This window comes from Artemia sp. Qi Xiang Cuo, chromosome 3 (genome assembly GCF_049724085.1).
Source record: "Artemia sp. Qi Xiang Cuo chromosome 3, ASM4972408v1, whole genome shotgun sequence".
In the NCBI taxonomy this organism is placed as follows: Eukaryota; Metazoa; Arthropoda; class Branchiopoda; order Anostraca; family Artemiidae; genus Artemia; species Artemia sp. Qi Xiang Cuo.
In genome coordinates, this window is record NC_142796.1 from 58968124 (window position 1) to 58989789 (window position 21666).

The 21666-nt window shown below is 35.7% G+C and overlaps 1 protein-coding gene across 1 annotated transcript in view; it reads left to right on the forward strand.

Annotated features, from left to right (window-relative positions):
• The first annotated feature begins 19085 nt into the window (after positions 1–19085).
• LOC148954344 (thioredoxin-related transmembrane protein 2 homolog) overlaps positions 19086–21666 on the forward strand; it is a 45495-nt gene continuing 42914 nt past the window's right edge. Inside the window, exon 1 of the mRNA XM_089087048.1 lies at positions 19086–19267. Coding sequence (XP_088943174.1) covers positions 19112–19267 — 156 coding nt within the window. The 5' untranslated portion in view covers positions 19086–19111. The remainder of the gene's footprint in view (positions 19268–21666) is intronic.

Consider the following 21666-nt stretch of genomic DNA (forward strand, 5'->3'; position numbering starts at 1 on the left):
AAGATAGTGGGCAATAAAAAAGATGCTACGCACAATATTTCTAAGGACGTTTATATTATATGAGCCGTGTGAACGTTTGAATCATCACAAATAATTAAGACAGATTATTGGGCAGAGAGTTCGGCCCACCTTAGGACTTAGGCCAATCGTGGGGTAGCTCCCACAGCACATGATCAGGACTTAGAAAATATATTGAAGAAAAGTGTTTTTCGGGCTCTCATTTTTATATAGACAGGATTATTTCGGCATTCAAGCTTTGCAATTCTTTCAATGTTGTATCTCAGTCACAGTTGTTATCATTTGAAGTGACCCAATGCTGTTCACCAAAACATGTAAGACTAAAAAAATCTTTTGCTTTTTATCTGTGTTTTTTGCATTTTATATGTATGTATCTATTCTAACGACAGGTAATTAGGTCGTAGATATCCAAAGTATGATCCCTGGGGCTTTGAACTGCAGACAGCTCGTAGAGAAGAGATTACATTTATTCGGCTACACATTTTATTTTTTCTTAGTAATTGAGGGTGGCGCAGGCCTTGTTGGCACAATCTTTAGCGCTATAAGCGGCGCTATCGGAGAACTTATAAGGTGTAAGATCGCAGCTTTAAAGTACGATATTAGATTTGACGCGGTCAATATTTATTACCGCAATTAAGCCCAGTCCTTTCTTTTATAGCCACAAATTTCATTTATCGCTACCAATGGCGTGGCCTATAAAACTTTCTAATTTAAATTTAATTATTGGAGAGATACAGACATATAAATAAAGTGATTAAGCCTATAACCACTAAGCTACTACAGGAAACCCTTTAAAATATCTCATAGGAGATAATAGCCTCCCCCAAAATAGGTTAAGTGAAATAATAAATTTATTTCGAATTATTCAAACACAAAAAAAAATGTCAGAGGATTTAGAAGAAAAATTAATAGCGCAAAAGTTGGTCGCGAAAAATATAGAAATAGCAAAGTCTATCCCTCAGTACAGTAGTCAATCAGATATTGACGAATTTAATATCCAATTGGCCCAGTTTGTAGAACTAACAAAAACAGAGCTAGAAACGTTAGTCGAAATGCTTCTACTACGATTAAAAGGCCAGGCCTTAACCTTTCTGAAGCAGATTGAACATACTATAGGCGACGACGCCAGCTTGCCAATAAATACGGTCGACAAATTGTTAAAAGCATTTGAAGATAGATTTATCGAAACCAGTTCCATAAATAAATTAAAACACGGAATGGTTGCTTCGACTATTCACAAAATATAAGAGAATATCTTGATAATATACGCATTTCGGTAGAGGCAAAATACGGAAGAGGCTCAGGACAACTGTATGAAAAAGTCTTACTAAATACCTTTTTGCAAGGGCTATCCCCAAAACTATATAGAATGGTAATATCCAAATATATTCAGACGTTGGATCTTAGTTCAGGAGGTAGATCGATTGATCGAAGTTGACACGATGGTCGCAAATCACAGTAAAGCAAAAATAAATAGCCTAGGCGATTCAAACGCGAGCCTAATCTTCAAGGGCGATCAGGCGTCTCCCAATTTCTTTTCAAGGGATAACTCCCCAGTGCCACAACGAAATAAAACACAAGAACCCACTAGGCAGAAAACAGTACGTTTTCAGCCCGTCAAACAATCCAGTTACGAAAATAACCCTACAGTAATAAGCTAATATAATTGTAATCGTGTTAGGCGTCTCGCGAAAGAGTTTCATCATGTCCCTTACCATATACCAGGAATTGCTATCGGTAGGAGGCAAAATTACTATAAATATTTTTTCGGAAAAACAAATATCAGTCCCAGTGGTGTATCAAATTATAACCAGGGAAGCTTGCGTCAATCGGTACCTTGCTGCGCGTATTAACCAATATTGTATAACCCTCCCCCCAAAAGACAAATTAGTTACCGATTTGAAAACCCAAATAATCGCCAAAGCCAATATAATGCGAGAATGCTATATAGAAATCACAAAAATTTGCCGAGGGGAAATGAAAATTTTGCAAGCCAACGGCATTGGCAGTCAGCGCCAGCAAGCGGCACTGAAGCAAGACATCCAAGTTACCATAATAATACATGGCGAAGGCAGACAGGAGTAAATCAATTAGATATGCCTACGGAATCTCATATGTCTGAATATCCGTTGCAGGCACCGACGCATGAAATAAATCATCAGGGAAACGTTTCAGGCCCCTCAGAAATATAAATTGGACCCAGAGGGCGCCCAGAATATATAATAGGTCCAAACTTATAGTAGTTCCGTCCTGTACTGATAGTATTAATAAGTTGACTATATTTAATTATTTTTGTGTAGCCAACGTTTACTTTAAGGCTTTAGTTGACAATGGAGCTACGGTTAATTTCATAAGCTCGTACGTATTTAATATATTGCCTCTGCATATTAGGCAACAGAGAAATTTTAATAATCCCAATTTAACTAGTGTGACAGGGCATAAATTGGATGCAAGAGGTTCAATTTGCCTAAACGTAAAGAGGGATGATAGAATCTTTCCAACAAATTGTATAATATGCAAAAACTTTCCTTACGAAGCCATTATAGGCGCAAATTTTTTAAGGTCTAATAGAGTATTATTAGACATAGCGAACAAGAGGCTTGCTCAGATAGGGGAAGAAATTTATACCTTAAGAAATCGCAACAGAGGTTACGAAGACAACATAACAGTAAATAGAATTTCTGGCGGTATACTGTCGCAATATTTTGAACTTCATGTCTCGCAAAAAGGACATGGCATAGTTAGAAATTTGTTCAATTATCCTGAGAGACATTGCAGAGATGAAGTAAATTTAAAAAATAAAGGTATTGAATCTACGAAAATAAAAATAGGAGATATACGACAGTAGAGATCAAACGAAATTAAGATAATAGCTGAATTATGGAAAAACATAGGAAAACCCAACGTGACGCCGCAGGATGCCGAAATGGCGCAGCATTGCGCCAGTATGAATTTAATAAACAATGAGAATAAAGATAAATATTATGGGTTCAGCATAAGAAAAACATAAGTCCCTCCCAAAAAAATACGATAAACTTAAATATCACAGATGATTGAACAAGTGATTAACATATTTAAGTCATGGCTTACGAAATCATCAAATGAAATTCCTGAAAATCTGCTATGTGAGGAACAGATTATATCTTACGACAGAGGAGAAGGTTTTATTTGGGCAACTAATAACCACGAAAATGATACAATTAGCCTACAATAAAAAAGGGGACGTGTTTAGTTCAAATCCAGGTTTTATCGGAGAATGATTTAAATAGGTGGGAAAATTCTAAAAGAAACCTAGTTAACGGCATTAAAACCTCAAATAACAAATATCCTTTAACTAAATCGCAATTCTTAAACAAATTTAATATGGATCATATTACGGACTTGTAAATTAATAAAAAAATATGCTAATTATTTTGTAATTTTAAAGATGTTTTTTCCGAATCTGAATATGACATCGGACTTATACCATTTTATTAAATTTCAATTTTAACGACTGGTAATCCTGTAGCGAAACAGCCGTATCGTGTGCCGTATAAGCAAAAAGAGTGGTTAAAAAATAAAATCCATGAATTAGAAAAAAATGATATTATACGCCCCAGTATAAGCCCGTATACTACACCATTGATCTTGGTACCAAAGAAGAAGGGTGACCTTTGACTTGTAGTAGACTATAGAGCCATCATCAAACAAGTAGTTTGTGATAAATTTCCTCTACCAAGAATAGATGAAATTCTTGACTCAATTTCAAGCAAAAACAAAATTTTTACTTCTTTGGACCTTACCCAAGGCTACCACCAAGTGAAAATAGCCGAAAAAGATGTCCATAAAACTGCATTTTCAACATCCGAATGTGGTTCATATGAATAGTTGAGAGTACCTTTTGGACTTAAAACAAGTTCAAGCGCGCTATGTAGACCCCTATTACACCCGTTAAGAGGATTAAAGAATATCATTCATTTTTTTGATGACGCCATATGCGTGGGAGAAAACGCTGAACAATACTTAGCAACGTTAGCTAAGGTGTTCGAGAAATTCAAAAAAGGCAATTTAAAATGCAGGCCTGGGAAAGTAAATTTATTTAAACCTAAAAATTAATATTTAGGACTAGTAATGACACAAGGAGAGATATCCCCCGACCCTGATAAAATAAAATGTGTTGAAAACCTCAAACCCCCCAAAACTATGAAAGAATGAAGAGGAATTTTAGGTCTTACTGGCTACTTTTGAAAATTCGTCCGCAATTACGCCCAAATTGCGAAACCCCTCACGGAGTTAACTAAAGGAAACTCCCATAATGTTACCTGGTCCCAGGAAGCTCAAACTTACCTATAACGTTTCAAAAAGACACTCACTTCTGAACAAATATTATCGCTACCTGATTTCGAAAACGGACAATTTGAAGTCACAACCGATGCGAGTTCAAAAGACATTGGGGCTATTCTTTCGCAAATAATTCCCATAGGAAACCCTGATCCTTTACAAGGAACTTCTAATAAAAAAAATAGAAAAAGTTATATGCTATTTGAGTAGAACTTTATCAAAAGGCGAAAGTAGTTATTCCGCCACAAACTTAGAACTATTATCTATAATCCACCACTTGGACAAATTTAGACACTATTTAATTGGTAGAATATTTATACGACTATCATACCATAAAAGCTTGTTGTACCTACTCACATTTAAAAACCCCAAGGGCTTTCTCACTAGATCAATAATGCAAATTCAAAATCTAAATTACCAATTTGAATATTTAAAAGGTAAACGAAATGCAGCTTGTGACTTTTTGAGTAGATACCCAGAAAATATTCCGTCGGAAACTGAAGAAAATGAAGTTAACGCTATCAATGCTAAGAGCAAACATGGATATAAGAAAACCAAAGTCAAGGACACGGTATAAGATAATAAGATTAACTATTGTCCCTTGTCTTTAGATAATATAAAAAGAAAGCAAAAAAAGGATGAAATGTGTACAGTACTTATTAATTATTTTGTGAAAGACGATGCGTTACCGGATAAATTCAAAACTCCTAAAAAAGATATAGATAATCTTTATTATGACCTTAATGAAAAAATGCAATATTGAATCGTAACTGCTGAGGCAAATAGAAACCAAGCATCAATAATACCTGTATTACCACAAAACTTAATAATACCTGCATTTGAATATTTTCATTCAGTCATAGGTGAACCCTTAGGAGTAACGAAAACTTTCCATAAATTAAAACGATATTTTTACGTGCCGTCAGCAATACCAAAACTTAAAGAATTTGTAAGTACATGCGAAGCGTGTAACTTAAGAAAAATCCCCCAAGCTTATCCTAATCCTCCAATGGGAAGGGTTTTGGTAGCTAAATACCCCTTCGATATTGTCTCATTTGACTTATATAGAACCAGCTGAGACTTTCCTGTTTCCAACAGACGCTATACTTGTATTCTTTCAGTTATAGATCACTTTTCTGGATTTACTTTGGCAAAAGCATTAAAAAATCAAGGCGCATACGCCACCAGTAAGACGTTAGTGAAATTATTTTTACAATTTGGCTTTTCAAATAAAGTTTTAAATTACAACGGAAGTAATTTTGTTTCAAAATTAACAAAAAACTTAATGAATTTTCTTAACATAGAGAAAATGGTGACAGCTCCGTACCACCCACAAGCTAATGGTAAAGTAGAAAATAGGCAAAAAATATTTTCGAACGTATTAAGCATTTATACAAAAGACAATAGGAATGATTAGGATCAATTCTTACCTTATTTAACTAACGTAATCAATACTGCTTAATGATATCCATTTAAAAGATAATCCATTTTATTTACTTTTCGGTCGTGATTTTAGAGTCCCCTATGATGAAATTATTGAGTATTGGTAGCATTTTAATAGCTCAGAGGATTACAAACAAGAATTCATAAACAGGATAAGGGAAACTTATAAAATAGTGAGGGAAGAGTTAAAAAAATGCAAAATAAACCAAGAGCTAAGAAACCAACCCAAAGTAAAGAGGATTATGGATTTCAAACTAGGACACTGCATCTACATAAAGAACGAAAAAAAAACGGAAGGCAAAAAAATTTTCCAAAAAATATTCTGGACAGTACAGAATAGTCAAAAAGTACGATAACGATTATACTTTTAAAATGGAAAACCCCGATAGCATAAGAACTTACAAGGCACATGTTAGCCGAATAAAAAGAGCCAAATTTCCAGAGAGATGGGTATCGCGTCCCTCCTCTACTGATCCGTCAGATGCAGAAAATGAGCCCCCTAAATCAAGATTGGCAGAGCTAAAACCCTTTAATTTCAAACAAAACTATTTCGAGAATGAGAGCGATGAGGAAAACTTCGAAGAATTTTTAGCTATGAAAAATCTAGTTATTCCAAAGAAAAAATCCCTAATATCAGTAAGAATAAAAATGCCAAAAGGCTCAAAAAGTTCATCATCAGAGAGCGCGGGAGAATTGGATTATAAAATATCCCCAAAAACCCAATTTTTCCCCGATAGAATTTCGACCCCATGTCCCTCCAAAAGATTTCCAGACGATATGGTTTCCCCTGCAACACCAATAGACAGGCCCCTGTCCTTACAGGAGGAATTAAACAGAGCTGTAGAAACCCCCGGTATTACTGTAAATAAAACTCCTCCCAAAGATTTAACTAAAACACATCTGCTAAAAGCTATGGATCTAATTAACTTTCCCATAAAAACGAGTCAGAGTACATTGCCCGAGAATAAAACTCCCAAAGATGACCAGCAAGGACAATATCATGATATAACCGTGTCCGAAGTCAAGCCTAAACAATGGACTTTATAGATGGGAACCTTTGTGCAAAAAATATCCCATCCCCTTGAGGACATGACCTTCAAACAGTGGTGGAACCCCACAAAAACTATTGATTCCTCCCAAAGCTCTCAAGAATGTGTCAAATCCCCTGAGTTGAAAACCCAAAACGAGGACCTAGAAAATAAACCTTCTACTTCTAGAGGAGTAGAAATTTACGAAGGAAGGGCAGATGATACCTCAAAAATGCAAGGTGCAACTTCTAAAACTTATGATACAGAATCATCGGAAACTAGTTCCGAAGAGTCTGACGGTGAATCAGACCATATAGTAGTTAAAGAAATAGGGAAATCAAGACCGACTTCAGCAGCCGCACACGCGAAAGAAACAAAATTAAAAGGGCAAGAATTTTTGAAAAAAAAATACAAAAAAAATTATCTTATTTTGCAGGCAGAACCAAAAAAGAAATACCGCAAGAAACAGAGGAAAAAATAATGACACAGTCAGGCAGAACGGTTAAAAAACCTGACAGATGGAAATATCCCTGGTTAAAGTAAAGACTTTCAAATCCCTTATGAAAATCAACTTGTGATCCACCATAATAAATTTAACAGTGTGCAAGTAAAGTTAACAAGTAAATATTAATGAAAAAAAAATATATAATACGAGTGATGTCAAAACATTGGTGATCAGAGAGAAAGGCCCAAAGTAGAAAGCTCGTGGTCGACTGAAAGTGACAAGTGGTGTTGGACCAAGTTTTGTGGGAAGCCTGGGGAGGAACTCAAGGCCCAGGCAGCTTTTAATTTGTTGAGTTTTGGCGCTTCCCTCGTATTTTCTATTAAAAATCGACCAAGGTCCAAACAAAGAATGATGTCATCAAAAACAAAAAAAGCTACCAGAACAGAAGCGTCTAATTATGAGCTGATCCTGTTCGTACATATGAACTGGGTCATAGGGATCATGAATTCCGTTCCCTGGGATCCAGTTCATATTTATGAACATTGTCAGGATTTCTGTTCAAAAAAAACTATTGGTCCTATACCTGAACATGATCGTGAAGGGTTCTAACTGTGAACATTTTCAGACCATGACAATGGAATCAAAACCTATTCGAAGGGCGATAATTTATACTGAGTTCATTAGCATAATGAACGCGAAGGAAAACATTATATATTTGGCAGCGATATTAGTCGTGAACGAACAAGGAAATCAGATATATGCGAAAGAATGGGATTTAACCTACAACCTTAAAGGGTATGCACCCCACACTTACAAGTATGGTTTAGCACTCTCGAATACCCCCAAGTATCGTCCTGCTAGAGGGGAGGTCAAAACAAAATATAGAAGAAGTGCGAAACAACTTGTCTGTTTACGATTATTGATAAGACGCCTACAAAAGAACCTCAATATCAAGTATTTCTATTCTAAGGGACCCACTCAAACAGACATTTTACTTTTTGATAAATGCAGATACACCAAAATTAGCTATAACCTCTAAAAAAATCCCCAATGTTTCAAATATGAAGGCATACATCATCCTTTATTTGAAATTAAATATTAAAAACAATTTTTATTCGACCCTGAATCTGAAGAATATAAATCTCTTGGTAGTAAGTTATTTCGGAAACGTATGAAAACATACCAAAGAAATAGAGACACCTATAAGAGTAATAACAAGAAAATTAAGAGAAGACTTTACACTCAAAACTACCTATTAGTAGTTAACTGTGGAAGAAATTTATCCCATATATATAAACTATTTTGTCTTAGATTATAATTATTTTAGTGCAGATTATAATTATTTTAGGCCTACACAAAAAATAGCATACCAGTGTAATTATGTGTTGCACGTTTACTTATTCATGTGTTTCTTACTCGAGAAATATAATATAAAATTAACGTGTATAGCGATTATTAGCTACGCTTTAAAGTTATACCTCAACCAGTCATAGAGGTATATCACGACTAGAATAAAGGTCGGTAGTCCTAACTTTACTTTCCTAACCTATCTAATCATAAAATATTTATTCTGTTTTACGCCTAAAAATCAGTTTTCTTTGGCCAATGCCACAAAATGATTACATAATAAAAAATAACCTAAGTTAAAAATTAAAGTGCCTTTGAAAAAAAAATATAATAATAACAAAGTAGTAAATAAACGATTTTTGCAAAAATGGGTAAAATTAATGATAAATTAATTCTAGAAACAAACAATAAGATGATGCTTAATAATATAATCATAATCCTCGTTGTTCACGCAGTAGACCAAGATATTGTAAAACATGGAGTAATATTCAAGTATGAAAATTCATTGCTAGCTAGCCATGACGCATGGAAGATCTTTATGAAATTGGACCCCAAACCCTTCGAGACCTTGTTTATAACAAGTAACAAGACTAGAAAAAAACACGAATGAACCCAAAGAATCGATATTTCAATTCCTTAGATCGAACAAAGGACTAAAGGCCAGTAAAATAATGCATAGTAAAGATAATAAAGAGTTTCCAACTTCAGTTGTCCCCAAACTAAAATGAAAATTCGTAATAGATGTCTTTGATGAGAAAAGGACAGAAATTGACATGTCACTTGGAACAAGCACTAAGGAAAACAGAAGGAAAAGATTGGCGGATAATATTGAATACTTATCGAGAGACGATGCTAAAACAAAATCGATACAAAACCCTAAATTACTGACTACAGGGAAAGGAAAACCTTATGATGGAAATTACGCAATGATAGATGGACAACCATTATCCAATCTAAATGAGAAAAGAGCCCAAAAAGTTTCAACTCATCAAGCTTACTTAATAGTATATAGACAAAGACTACAAGCATTATTTGAATTATTTAATACGGAAATACAAAAATTAAAACAAAGTACCACGAAGATTTTTGAAGTATTCTTTCGATGAAATAAATACCGTGCGTCTATCGGCCTCATTTCCATCAGCGGAGAACTCACCTCCCGCCTTTTTGGTTTGACACCGGAGGAAGACCTAAACAGCCTGAGGGAAAATGTAAAAAAGTTGAATAATGCCATAAACATAACATTACACGTTCAGGAGATACAAGCCAGTGTAGCAAATTACAAGAGAGATAAAATTGAAATGATATCTAAGAGAATCTCAAAAACTATAAACGTAATGAATTATTTAAGGAACGAAGTGGACCGCGTGGTGATAGACGAAAGCCTTACCATGGTATCATTCGATACAATTACCATGTCACTACTAAATTTGGCGGCAGATGTTAGCAAGTTCGAGTTCGCATTATTTGCCCTCACGGGAGGAACTTTGTCTTTCGACCTAGTAGATCCTTCTAGCCTAAAAAAATATGTTAGACAAAATAAAAACGCACCTAACATTTGGTTTACATTTACCCGTAGAGCCAGAAGTATCAAATTTATTCCTTTACTATACTAAATTAAAGGTCCATGTCAAGGAAATAAATGAACAGTTATTGGCAGTAGTAACAATTCCATTGATAAATCAACAATCCGTTTACGACCTGTACAAAATTTCGACCTTCCCTGGTAAAATAAAGAAGACGAATTCATTTATAATTATCACGCCTGAAGTAGAGCTTTTGCTTGTTGATCAAGACCTACGAAAATACGCCCTAGCCAATCCACCAGACTGAAAAGAGTGCGTACTATTCAATAAATTAGTATGCCAACTTACCTTACCTATTTATAATATCAAATCGGGATCCAGTACGTTAGATATATTTTCGAAAGACACCCAACAGGAAGAAACACCGAATTCATATGAAGCCGAAATGGGAAGTATTAAGCGAGAAATATTCATACACCTTAGAAATGATCTTTGGTTATTTTCTGTTCCAAGAGAAACCGTTGGAACTTTTTCTTATTATAATAATACAGAAAGAATAGACCCAAGTTACAAAACAGAATTACTGTTACAAAATGTGGGTACGATAACCATAAAACAAGGATGTCGACTTGTAACTAAAGAGTCAACTGTTTGAACGCTGTTAATTACCACGAGCACAAAAATAATAAGTCTCAAAATAACCAACTTCAAGGCAATTAACCTGTCGTATACTATTCCCAATATAGAAAACGAGGAAATGAAAACTTCGATATGGTCCAAAATAGAAAAGAATAAAGGGACAATAAGGCTTACAAAAATAAGAGAAGTATTAGATTCCCATATTCCCCTATTTACAAATGAAGACTAGAGATTAACGTATGTGGATAATAGATACGGATTGTTCTCAACCAATTTCTGGTGGAACATGCTACTGGCCGTATGTTTCGTATTCGCGACTTCCCTGGCCATAAGAACCCTATTGACTTGTAATTATGGAAAAATCCTGAGACTAAGAAGGCGAAAACCAAGAGAAGAACACGGGGAAACGGCTGAAATGCACAGGTTAAACCCGGAACCCCATGAGAACGTCTAAGCCAAGAAAAAGGGAAGACATTAGAAAACGAGTGGGTATAGAGGTCCCTACTCGTCCTTGCTATGTCTTGTTCCCTCATTGTAAGGCTGTTTGCGTAAAACCGTGTGGTTATGAGGCTGCAACATACGTTTCTTAAACAGCATGGACGTGCGTGAACAATGCAGGCATGAAATATGTTGTAAAATTAGACCTCAAAATTAATCATGTAGCATAAACTCTGTTTAAATGATTATTTTAAATATAATTTAAAATTAGCTCAGTGTTGAAAGAAGTTAAAATAAAGTGTATGTAGTAGTGTATATTCAAGAATTAATCTTTTATATCGTCGTTAGGCTATAACAACTTAGAAGAAACTTCTATGTATTGAATTTCCCAATGGGAACTTTACATATATATTTCAACCAACATGATAAAAATTTCGTTTTGTGTACTAATATTAGTGTATTTATTTAACTCTGTCTCGTAGCGTAAAAATCATGTACCCAATCGATGCGTGACTTATTTGTACTATGAGTATTTACTTTAAAGAACGTGTGATTCTGCCTCGTTATTTTTATTACAGGAAGTGGATTGACATATTGGATATCGAGCATTACAATGAGTTGCCCAGTGCAGATACAACCTAGTAGCATCTATTTTCATCATACCTCAACCAACGAAGAGTACTCACCATAGACTCCAGCCAATTTTCATCCCAGCTACATCCACGAAAATTACAGTTACCTTTTGATCGTTGTTTCTTCGACCACGAACCATATTACGTATCAGGTAACATTATATTTGAATCTCAGTATCCAGTGCATTATGGAACTATATAATCACATAAATTCTGACAACGCCATCGGTCAGTACAAGATATAAGTACATAAATATCGCCTTTGATAATCATTATGGACCCATATACCATATGACCGTATAGTTATGATTTTTGATGACCCCAAAAACTATTTATGTGTCACAGACTTACGCGTCGAATCCCTTCGACCATCTCTCGGAGTCCATCCTATCCCCTCTGTGTGGAAAGTTAATATCTCTGTTATCCCATAAATGTTACGAGATGATTTCTGAAAAATGGACCTGGAAACCAAAATTAACCCCAGTGACGAACCCCTCAGTGACAATATGCTCCTCCCACAAGTTGGAGACAATATGTTGAACGAGTCACTATAGTTTGATGTCAACCTATTCCAAATCCAAACTTCAATTCCCCCGTAATTAAAATAAGAATCACTGCAAAGGTTAATACACGCAAGCCATGAGCTAACAATTTTATAAGAGACACAAATAAAAACTTTTAGACGAGAATACATCCTCTATGTGCCTCAAAATATCCCCAAAATTATATGCTGAGAAAAAAATAAACGCACTCCCAGTGTTCGACCCCTCAATGATAAGGCACCCTATGAACTATCAAAAAGCAGGTGAGAATGAGCTCTGATAGCATATTCCCACACCTGTAGTTGGAAGCGTCATTTCCCAGTTGACGATTAGAGAAAGCTTGTCGTGTGAACACAATCAGGCTCGAAATGTTCCATGAAGAAACTATGTTGTAAGTGCTTTAAAAAATTTTGCCAAGATGAAAAGAGTGAAGGACAATAATTTACAACAGAAGGATTGAGTACGCTAAAGACTCGAATGGTGATGAAATAGATGTGAATTTACATATGTTACTTCCTAATAACTTTGATAACTCAAAAATCCCAATATCCTATCATTAACATTGCGTAGCAAATATCCCCAGTGCAAGTGTTTTAATGGTACCAGTGAACATGGTAAACCCAATGTTGTGTGTTTTAAATCGTTCTTGTATGTAGTGTTAGATGTCTATATAGAGTTATATGTAGTGTTGTCGAGCTATTCATTTAATGTAGCATAGGTAGAAAGTAGTTTGCCATATAGATAGCAAAATCAAAAATAAGCCTTGTAAAAAGTGAATTCAAAAAAAAATCTTATGTGAAGGTAGAATAGCCCCAACCTTGTTGGAAATGTAAAAGTAATCAGTGTTAGATGTAGAAAAAAAAATCTTTATTATAATAGCTAGCCTTAAACCATGAATAATCTTAGTCCGGTAGATTAATTTTAAATAGGGACGTAGAATAAAATAAGAAGAGTAATAGAGAAAATTTTTAGCACTCCTGAGTAAGCCAAAATATAAACATGAAATAATACAATGTCAATCAAAATTATGTAGAATAAATAGTTAATAAATTGCGAACACTTCAAAAGCCCAAAGGCAAACAAATCTTAATGACGGGACGACATTAATTTATAGGAAGAGTAATATGTGCCGTGAGTAAAATGCGATATATTTAAGATACCGAAATAAAGTTCCTTCTTTCTGAAGATAATTCCGACTTCCTCTAATTAAGTTTATATCTAGTTTCAAAAAGAAAGAAAAGTCTTTAATCAGCAAAAACAAAAATTGCAGTTAGCCTCAGACAAAGAACGGCGTTATGCAAGCTTTGGATTTCGCTAAGATAATGGGTAATAAAAAAGATGCTACGCACAATATTTCTAAGGAAGTTTAAACTATATGAGCCGTGTGAACGTTTGAATCATCAGAAATAATTAAGACAGATTATTGGACGGAGGGTTTGGCCCACCTCAGGACTTAGGCCAATCGTGGGGTAGCTCCCTCGGCACATGATCAGGACTTAGAATATATAGTGAAGAAAAGTGTTTTTCGTGCTCTCATTTTTATATGGACAGGATTATTTTGGCATTCAAGCTTTGCAATTCTTTCATTGTTGTTATCTCAGTCACCGTTGTTGTCATTTGAAGTGACCTAATGCTGTTCACCTAAATATGTAAGTCTCAATAAATCTATTGTTTTTTACCTGTGTTTTTTTCATTTTATATGTCTGTATCTAGTCTAAAGACAGGTAATAAGTTCGCATATCTCCAAGGTACGTTCCCAGGGAATCTGATATCCAGACACCTCGAGGAGAAGAGGTCACATTTATATGGCTACACGTTTTATTTTCTCTCAATAATTGAGGGTGGCGCAGGCCTTGATAGCACAATCTTTAGCGCTATAAGCGGCGCTATCGGAGAACTTATAAGGTGGAAGATCGCAGCTTTAAAGTACGATATTAGATTTGACGCGGTCAATATTTATTACCGCAATTAAGCCCAGTCCTTTCTTTTATAGCCACAAATTTCATTTATCGCTACAAACACTCTCTGATTTTTCAGGTTGTATTTTTGTTTTGTAAGAATTATTTTTTGTTTTGCAAGAGTATTTTGTATTTTGTAGGAATAAATTGTGACTGTTTACGATATAGTTTTGTTTTCTAAGAATTTTTTTTGTTTTATAAGAAGTATTCTTTGTTTCGTAACATGCATCATGTATTTTTTAAGAACAGTTCGTGATTGTTTGGGATATATTTTCGTTTTGTAAGAATTTTTTTTTCATAAGAAGTATTTTGTATCTTGTAATAAGAATTTGTGATTTCTTAGGATGTATTTTGTTTTTAAGGAGTATTTTGTGTTTTATAAGACAGTATTTTTTTTTCGTAATAAGAATTTCTGGTTTCTTGGGATGTATTTTCGTCCGGTAAGAATTAGTTTTTGTTTCTAGGAAGTATTTTGTAAGAAGAATTTATGATACTTTCGGATGTATTTTTCTGTAAGAATTATTTTTTGTTTTGTAAAAGGTATTTTATATTTTGTATGAACAGTTTGTGATTGCTCAGGATTTCGTGATTGCCACGGTGACGTGAATTGCCTTGGACGCGAACACCTTCTACAGCTTAAAGCTAAGGTGGGAGGAGTTAAAAGAATTTTTTGGCAGAGGGGGATTGAAATCTAACATCTAGGTAAAGAAACAGGGTAATTTTCATTAAAAGCTCTCAAAAATATCTCTTAATGTGGCTTAAAAATACCTCTAACGAGATTGCGCGAAATACGAAGAAAAATATTAATCACGGTGACGTGAATTGCCTTGGACGCGAACACCTTCTACAGCTTAAAGCTAAGGTGGGAGAAGTTAAAAGAATTTTTTGGTGGAGCGGTACTGAAATCTAACACCTAGGTAGAGAAACGGGGTCATTTTCATTAAAAACTCTCAAAAATATCTCTTAATGAGGCTTAAATTTACCTCTAACGAGATTGCGCGAAATACGAAGACAAATATTAATCAAGCATTTGTCAACCAGGAATGCATAATTTTGGCTCAAAAAACGAGGTATTTTCATTAAAACCTCTCAGAAATATATCTTAATATGGTTTAAATTTGCCTGTAATTACAAACCTCCCCCCTCCCTTGTGGAATTGGTTACTAGGGTTGCCGCCTCGGTCTAATTAATGCTTCTTTTTCTTTATATATTATCCTATATCAGCTTTTTCACTTTATGGTTTTTCCGTTTGTTAAGTTTTGACTGCTTTTTCCTGTGGTTTCATAATTTTATAATGCTTGTGATGCTTAGCAATCAGGAATGCATAGTTTTTGCTCAAAGAAGCGTGGTATTTTCATTAAAACATTTTAAAAATATATCTTAATATGGTTTGAATTTACCTCTAATAATAACCCTCCCCCTGCCCCCTGGAATTGGTTTCTCTGAGTCCCCACTTTTTTTTCATTCATGCTCTTTGCTTGTATTTTATTCTATAACAGCTTTTTCACGTTCTGTTTTTCTGTTTGTTGAGTTTTAACTGCTTATTTGTGATTTCGTGATTTTATAATATTTTTGTATTAATAAAACTTGTATGTACAATAAAAGTCCTCATTTTTTAAACTTCTTGTTCCAGGATGAATCTTCAACGCGTAATCATTTACGCAGTGAAATATATAAAGCCAATGCTATGTAACATCACACTGATTCAATAAATTAGCCTGTCTAGGTCACGTTAGAACATTAATAGAATGTAGAAAGCATGTGCACTTAATATATCAAATATCAATAGCATTGGGATACTAGCGCGCTCTCACGTGGAATGGGTTGGAAACACCTGATCCATTTAATCTTTCTATAAAATGGGCAGGGAATTCTCCCTGCGTTGAATAGGTTATTTCGTAGAATCTATATCCCGAATCAAAAATTTAGAATGGCTTTAATGGTCCAGCTGTCTAGTGCATAGTTCCATTGGGAGGAAATCTCTTTCGAATCCTAAAGCGGACAAACATTTTTAGATTATAAAGGTTCCCTGAGAAAAAAAAACATGAAAAAAATAGAATTTCGAAGAAAAATGAAATCCAGGAGAAAAAAATTTCTTAGAGTATTACGTAACACCCCGCGTGCGCACCGTCATTGCGTACCACCCCACGTGTGTGCCATCCTTAGTTACAAACGAGTCTCTGAACTCTGGCATGTCACGCGAGGTTACGTCTTTCCCAATAAATCTACCAAGTCACCGCAATATTGCGTCACCTTCATTTACAACTGGGGTTCTCCGCTTGACAAGCGGGCCCTCCGTTGAATTGGGCGCTAGGTTGTTAGTGAAACTGCTCGCTAGAGCCCCCGTTGGAATTGGTTGCTAGAGGCCCAGTGAAATTGGATGTTAGGCCCCCCTGTGGGATTAGTTACTAGAGCCTCGGTGGTGTTGCTCACTAGAGCCCCACTGGGATGGGATGCTAGGGCCGCCGTTGGAATTACCCACTAGGAGCCCCGTTGAAAATTGTTGCTAGGTCCCCTGTTTTGCTTTCTAGGGGTCCCGTGGAATTACTCGCTAGAGGCCAGGGTGTAACTGGATGCTAGGGCCCTCGGTGAAATTCGATGCTAGGCCACCACGGTGGGGTTGGTTTCTATGGCCCCAATTGAATTGCTCGTTAGGGGCCCTGTTGGAATTGGTTGCTAGGAAGCCGGTGCCTTGACACAGATTAGTGCTACCCATGCAAAAAAGTTATGTTTCCTTATTTTTTATGGTGGGGAACTGTAATTTCCCTGTCCGAGGTGTTCGACTATGCTTATTCCAATTGTAAACTATTCATTTTGATCTGATGCCGTTTTCGAAGGGTTTCAGGGTTTTTTTTAATCACCATAAATTTCTTTTCGCAATAAACTCTAACTCTTACTTCTAAAATAGTAGTTACCCTTCCTTGCGCGTTTTTAATAGTTGGTCACCATGGTCTATGATTCGCTCTTTACTGGGTTGAAGCTACTGCTGCAACCATGATTCAGGAATGGTAACTATACTGTTAACCAGAATCCTAAGTTTAAGGCCTTATATACAAATGTTTAAAGTTGGAAAACAACGGGGAATTTACCTAAGACAGTGAAATTTGTATAGACCTTAAAAATATTTTGGCTAGTTAGAGAGGGAGGGAGATGCTTCAAATGGTACACTTTAATGCCGAAACATCCCAATTCTCATTGAGCCTTCAAGAGACAATGGGAGGGTGGAAATAGAAATTGATGTATGATTCTCAGGGCCGTATTTAATACTTTTGTTCAGGGGGTTAGTTTTTTGGTGGGAAGGGGCAAAAAAACTTTAAAAAACACATCAAAAGTGTGAAATTGACATTTAATCACTCTTGATATTTCTGGTCTAAAATGTTACTATGAAAGTAAAGAGTAACGTGAAATTCCAAAATGAGTAGAATTTATTCCCTATTGGAGGGGGACTATTTTTTCGTCATCCCTACCTCCACCTCATGGTCTTAAAAACTTCGGAGGATGGTGATTCGATTAGAAATTGAGACTTCTAGCTCTTTTTTTATAAGTCAAAAGTGATTTGAAACCAACTAGCAGCGGGAGGAGATTTATTTCGAAGGGCGGGGGTGTCTTTTCCGCAGGGTTATTTTCCAGGGGTATTTTCAGCGGGGTTTATTTTCGGGGGTGGGGGGGGGTAAACGCCTACACCAGTAGACAGTGACAGAGCGAAGGGAACCCCCATTAACGCATGTAAAACAAAAGAGAAATGAACCTGATTTTATTTTTTTTATAACGTCCGGTTTTCTGTTTTTGTGACAACAAAACAGAGCTTTATTATGCATCATCTTAAAAGACTTATGCACCATGTTTTTAAAAATCAAACAATTCCAACAAGATTGAACATTTGAATATTTTGATTATTTTTTACCCAATAATATTCCCTCAACTGACTACGATTATTTAGTTGTACGAGGGTTCAGTTATACAAGGGTTCAGCTGCAAGGGGGCTCAGTTACACATTAGTTCAGTTACACGGGGCTGATTTGCAAGAGGGTCCAGTTAAAATGGGTTCTGTTGTACGAGGGTTCAGTTGGACGAGGGTTTATTTGCACGGGGTTCAGTTGCAAGGGGGTTCGGTTACACGGTGATTCAGTTGCAATAGAGATCTGGCAAAAAAAAATATCAAGAATTTTCACTGATGATCAATTGATATCCATGAATTCCTTCAGAACCGACTTTTCTATATCACCTAAGAAAATTATTGGCATGAAAAAAATATATCATCCTTTTCCTCTAAATTCCACTCTTAAATGAAATAGCTTCCTATTCCTGAGCAAAAAGTGCTCGCCTCATATTTAATTGCTTTTGTGCATATCGTGGTTTCGTGATATAGCTTAATAATAAAGGTCTATTCCATGCCCCACTTTTGACTAATTGTAGCTAATTGTTTTTCAAAGGATCTGAAAGTCAAAATTGAAGACTTAAATGCAGTTTTAATTATCCATTGTCTGTCTGTGTCCACTAGCATTGAATTTTGAATCAACCAATGGAAGGCTTTAAAGAAGATGGTTTAGATAATGATAGTAAACTTGTTGTTGATAACTTTGGATTTTAACCAGTTGATAGAAAAAGTAACTATACTATTGGCTCTGCTTGATAGATAGGGATACATTTGGTAAACCAAAACTTTTTCGGATTATTTGTCTTTGAAAAGAAAAGGTGAATAATTTTCGCTTCGTTTTGGCAACTATTGCAAAAATATATTGTTTTTCGAATTTGGAAAATCAGGTTCATCAAAAATGGCTTGGAATTGGAAGTCTGAATTGAAACAAGTGTTAAAACCTTATTATATTGTCAACATAATTCTTAGCATGTCTTTCATATTCTGCAAATCAGTTCAGCCAGTTTGTACCTACATTTTTCCAGAGGGAGACTATCAGTGCCAGATATCAACTGTAAGTAAACTAGGTATAGCCTATGGATTTGCTACATTTTTTGGTTCATATTTTTTAATTAATTTAATATGAACTGTAAAGTAATCCTTCATCATCCCATATTTTTTTAAAGTGATAAATTGGTTAAGCTTATTTACATTGATAAATCTACAGTTGTTCCAATAGGGCCTATGGCTGGTTTAGGCTACTTTGTTAGATAGAAGGTAAATTCTTCTAAAAAGGTAGCTTGACCAAAACAGGTTAAATTCCTGTAGGATAATACTTGCTTCTTGTAGGCATAGTATGAGGGACTGGGTCCCCATTGTAAACTGATTATTTCCTTGTGCCTATGTTGGAATTGTGCATTTATTATTACTATTATTATTTACTTCTAACCCACCATAATACGTCTGCAGATAAACATGTAGCCTACTGTGCAGAAATATTGCATGCTCTGAGTATTGCGGAGAGTATAGCAGTTCCTGTGAAGTGTATCCGTAATAGATCACAGGTGAAAGGGTGGTCTAGAAATCTGGAGCTAGCGGCAGCTTGTGCATCAGCAAAGCTATGGCTGAAAGTTTGGCATGATAGCGGGAAGCCACAAAGTGGAATAGTGAATGAGATTTGAATCCATACTAAACAAAAGTTCAATAAAGCATTAGATGCCTACTGTGCAACCCTCAAAGAAAATTTTGTGCAAAAGCTCAGTAAGAATCCGAACCTTATTTGGTCGCTTCGGTCTAAGCCTGAAGAAGCCAAGCCTATGTCTAATATTTCTGCTAATCAGTGGAGTGCTTAGTTTGAGTCCGAGTTCAAAGCGCCTGATCCTGTTCTGCAGTCTAATTACAAGAATGAGCTGGCTTCTATGCTTACCGGCACCTTTGATGATTTCTCAGTGGCACCAGTCACAATTTGCCAGGCTGTTAAAAAGCTGAAAAAGGTATGCTCGAAAGGCTGCGATAGTATTTGTGCTCTACATATTTCTTTAGGATGTTATGTTCTTTACCATCATATTGCCCTTCTGTTTCAGATGATTTTGACACAAGGGATAGTCCCGAGTTGCTTTAGTCTGGGTATGGTTATACCAATATTAAAGAAGGGGAAGCCAGCCGAACAGCCTTCTTTGTATTAGCCAGTAATAATATCTTCAGTATTTTGTAAACTATTCAAGATTGTTTTGTTTGATGAGATTTATGATAAGTGTGAGATGCCTCCTCACCAGTTTGGTTTTTGAAAAGGCCTTGGGTGCACCCATGTACTTTATCTTCTTGCTAAGATATTACTTGATGCTCATCTCTCGCAAGAAACTTTGATCTTAGGTCAGTATGATGTCAGGAGAGCTTTTGACTCTGGGATTCATGCCCAGATTTTGGTTGAGCTGTGTAAGCAAGGCGTGCATTCTTCTATTGTAAGGTCACTACGTGATATGTATAGGAACCTCAAGCTTTGTGTTTGTTTGCAAGATGGTGAGTTTAGTGAGGAGATATCCGTACATAAGGGAATTAAGCAAGGGGCTATAACGTCTCCTACTTTGTATAATAACAGTGTTAATGATGCACAACAGGTTTTCTCTCTGAGTTTATATTTGCACGCATATTGACTTGTCACTTCTGGGTTTTGCAGATGATCTTTTAAATCTGTCTTGGTTGCTTTCTTCATTAGAAAATAATTTCTCACGTCTTGAAAAAAGTTATGCTGATATTGGTTTACAGTTTAATGTAGAAAAGTCTGCTGTTTTGTTTTTTGACTGCCCTGAAGATAATGCTACAGTCAGGCTTTGGTGGAATTACCATAACACCATCTAGTCACATTACGTACCTTGGCCTCCCGATTGGTCATAATCTTTGAGAGACCCAGTCTTTGCTTATTGAACACCTTTCTAAAAAAGTGCGCATTGCCTATGCGGGTGTTGTCACTAGCCATTGCAATTCAAGCCGTAAATATTTGGCTTGTCTTTATAATGCAGTAGCTTTGCCTCATGTCTTGTACCTGTCTCCTTTTTGGAAGCTCCTGAGTGCACGAAACAAGAAAGACATAAGGTTGGTATTTTTCAAGTATGCCCAATATCTTCTTCAAGTGCCGCCTTTTGTTAGAAACCACCATATTGCTGTGAAATATGGAATTGTTGAGCCTCTGAGTGCCGTGGAGGAGGTAATTCGGAATTATGTAAAAAAACTGGAGCTTCTGGATCACGAGTGGGCCCACCTTCTCAAATAGTTGTATTATTATGTAGTTCTTTCTGTTTGTTTTTGTTTTTCTTGCCAATTTTTGCTGTTTCTTTCTTTTCTAGTTTGTGCTCTGTCTTTTTCTGTTAATTGTAAGACAGGTTATTAATAAAATTCATTCATTCATATACAGAGGTACATTATGTGGTAAATATCTACCAAATCATAGTAGTGAGTTAGGAATAAAGTGAATAA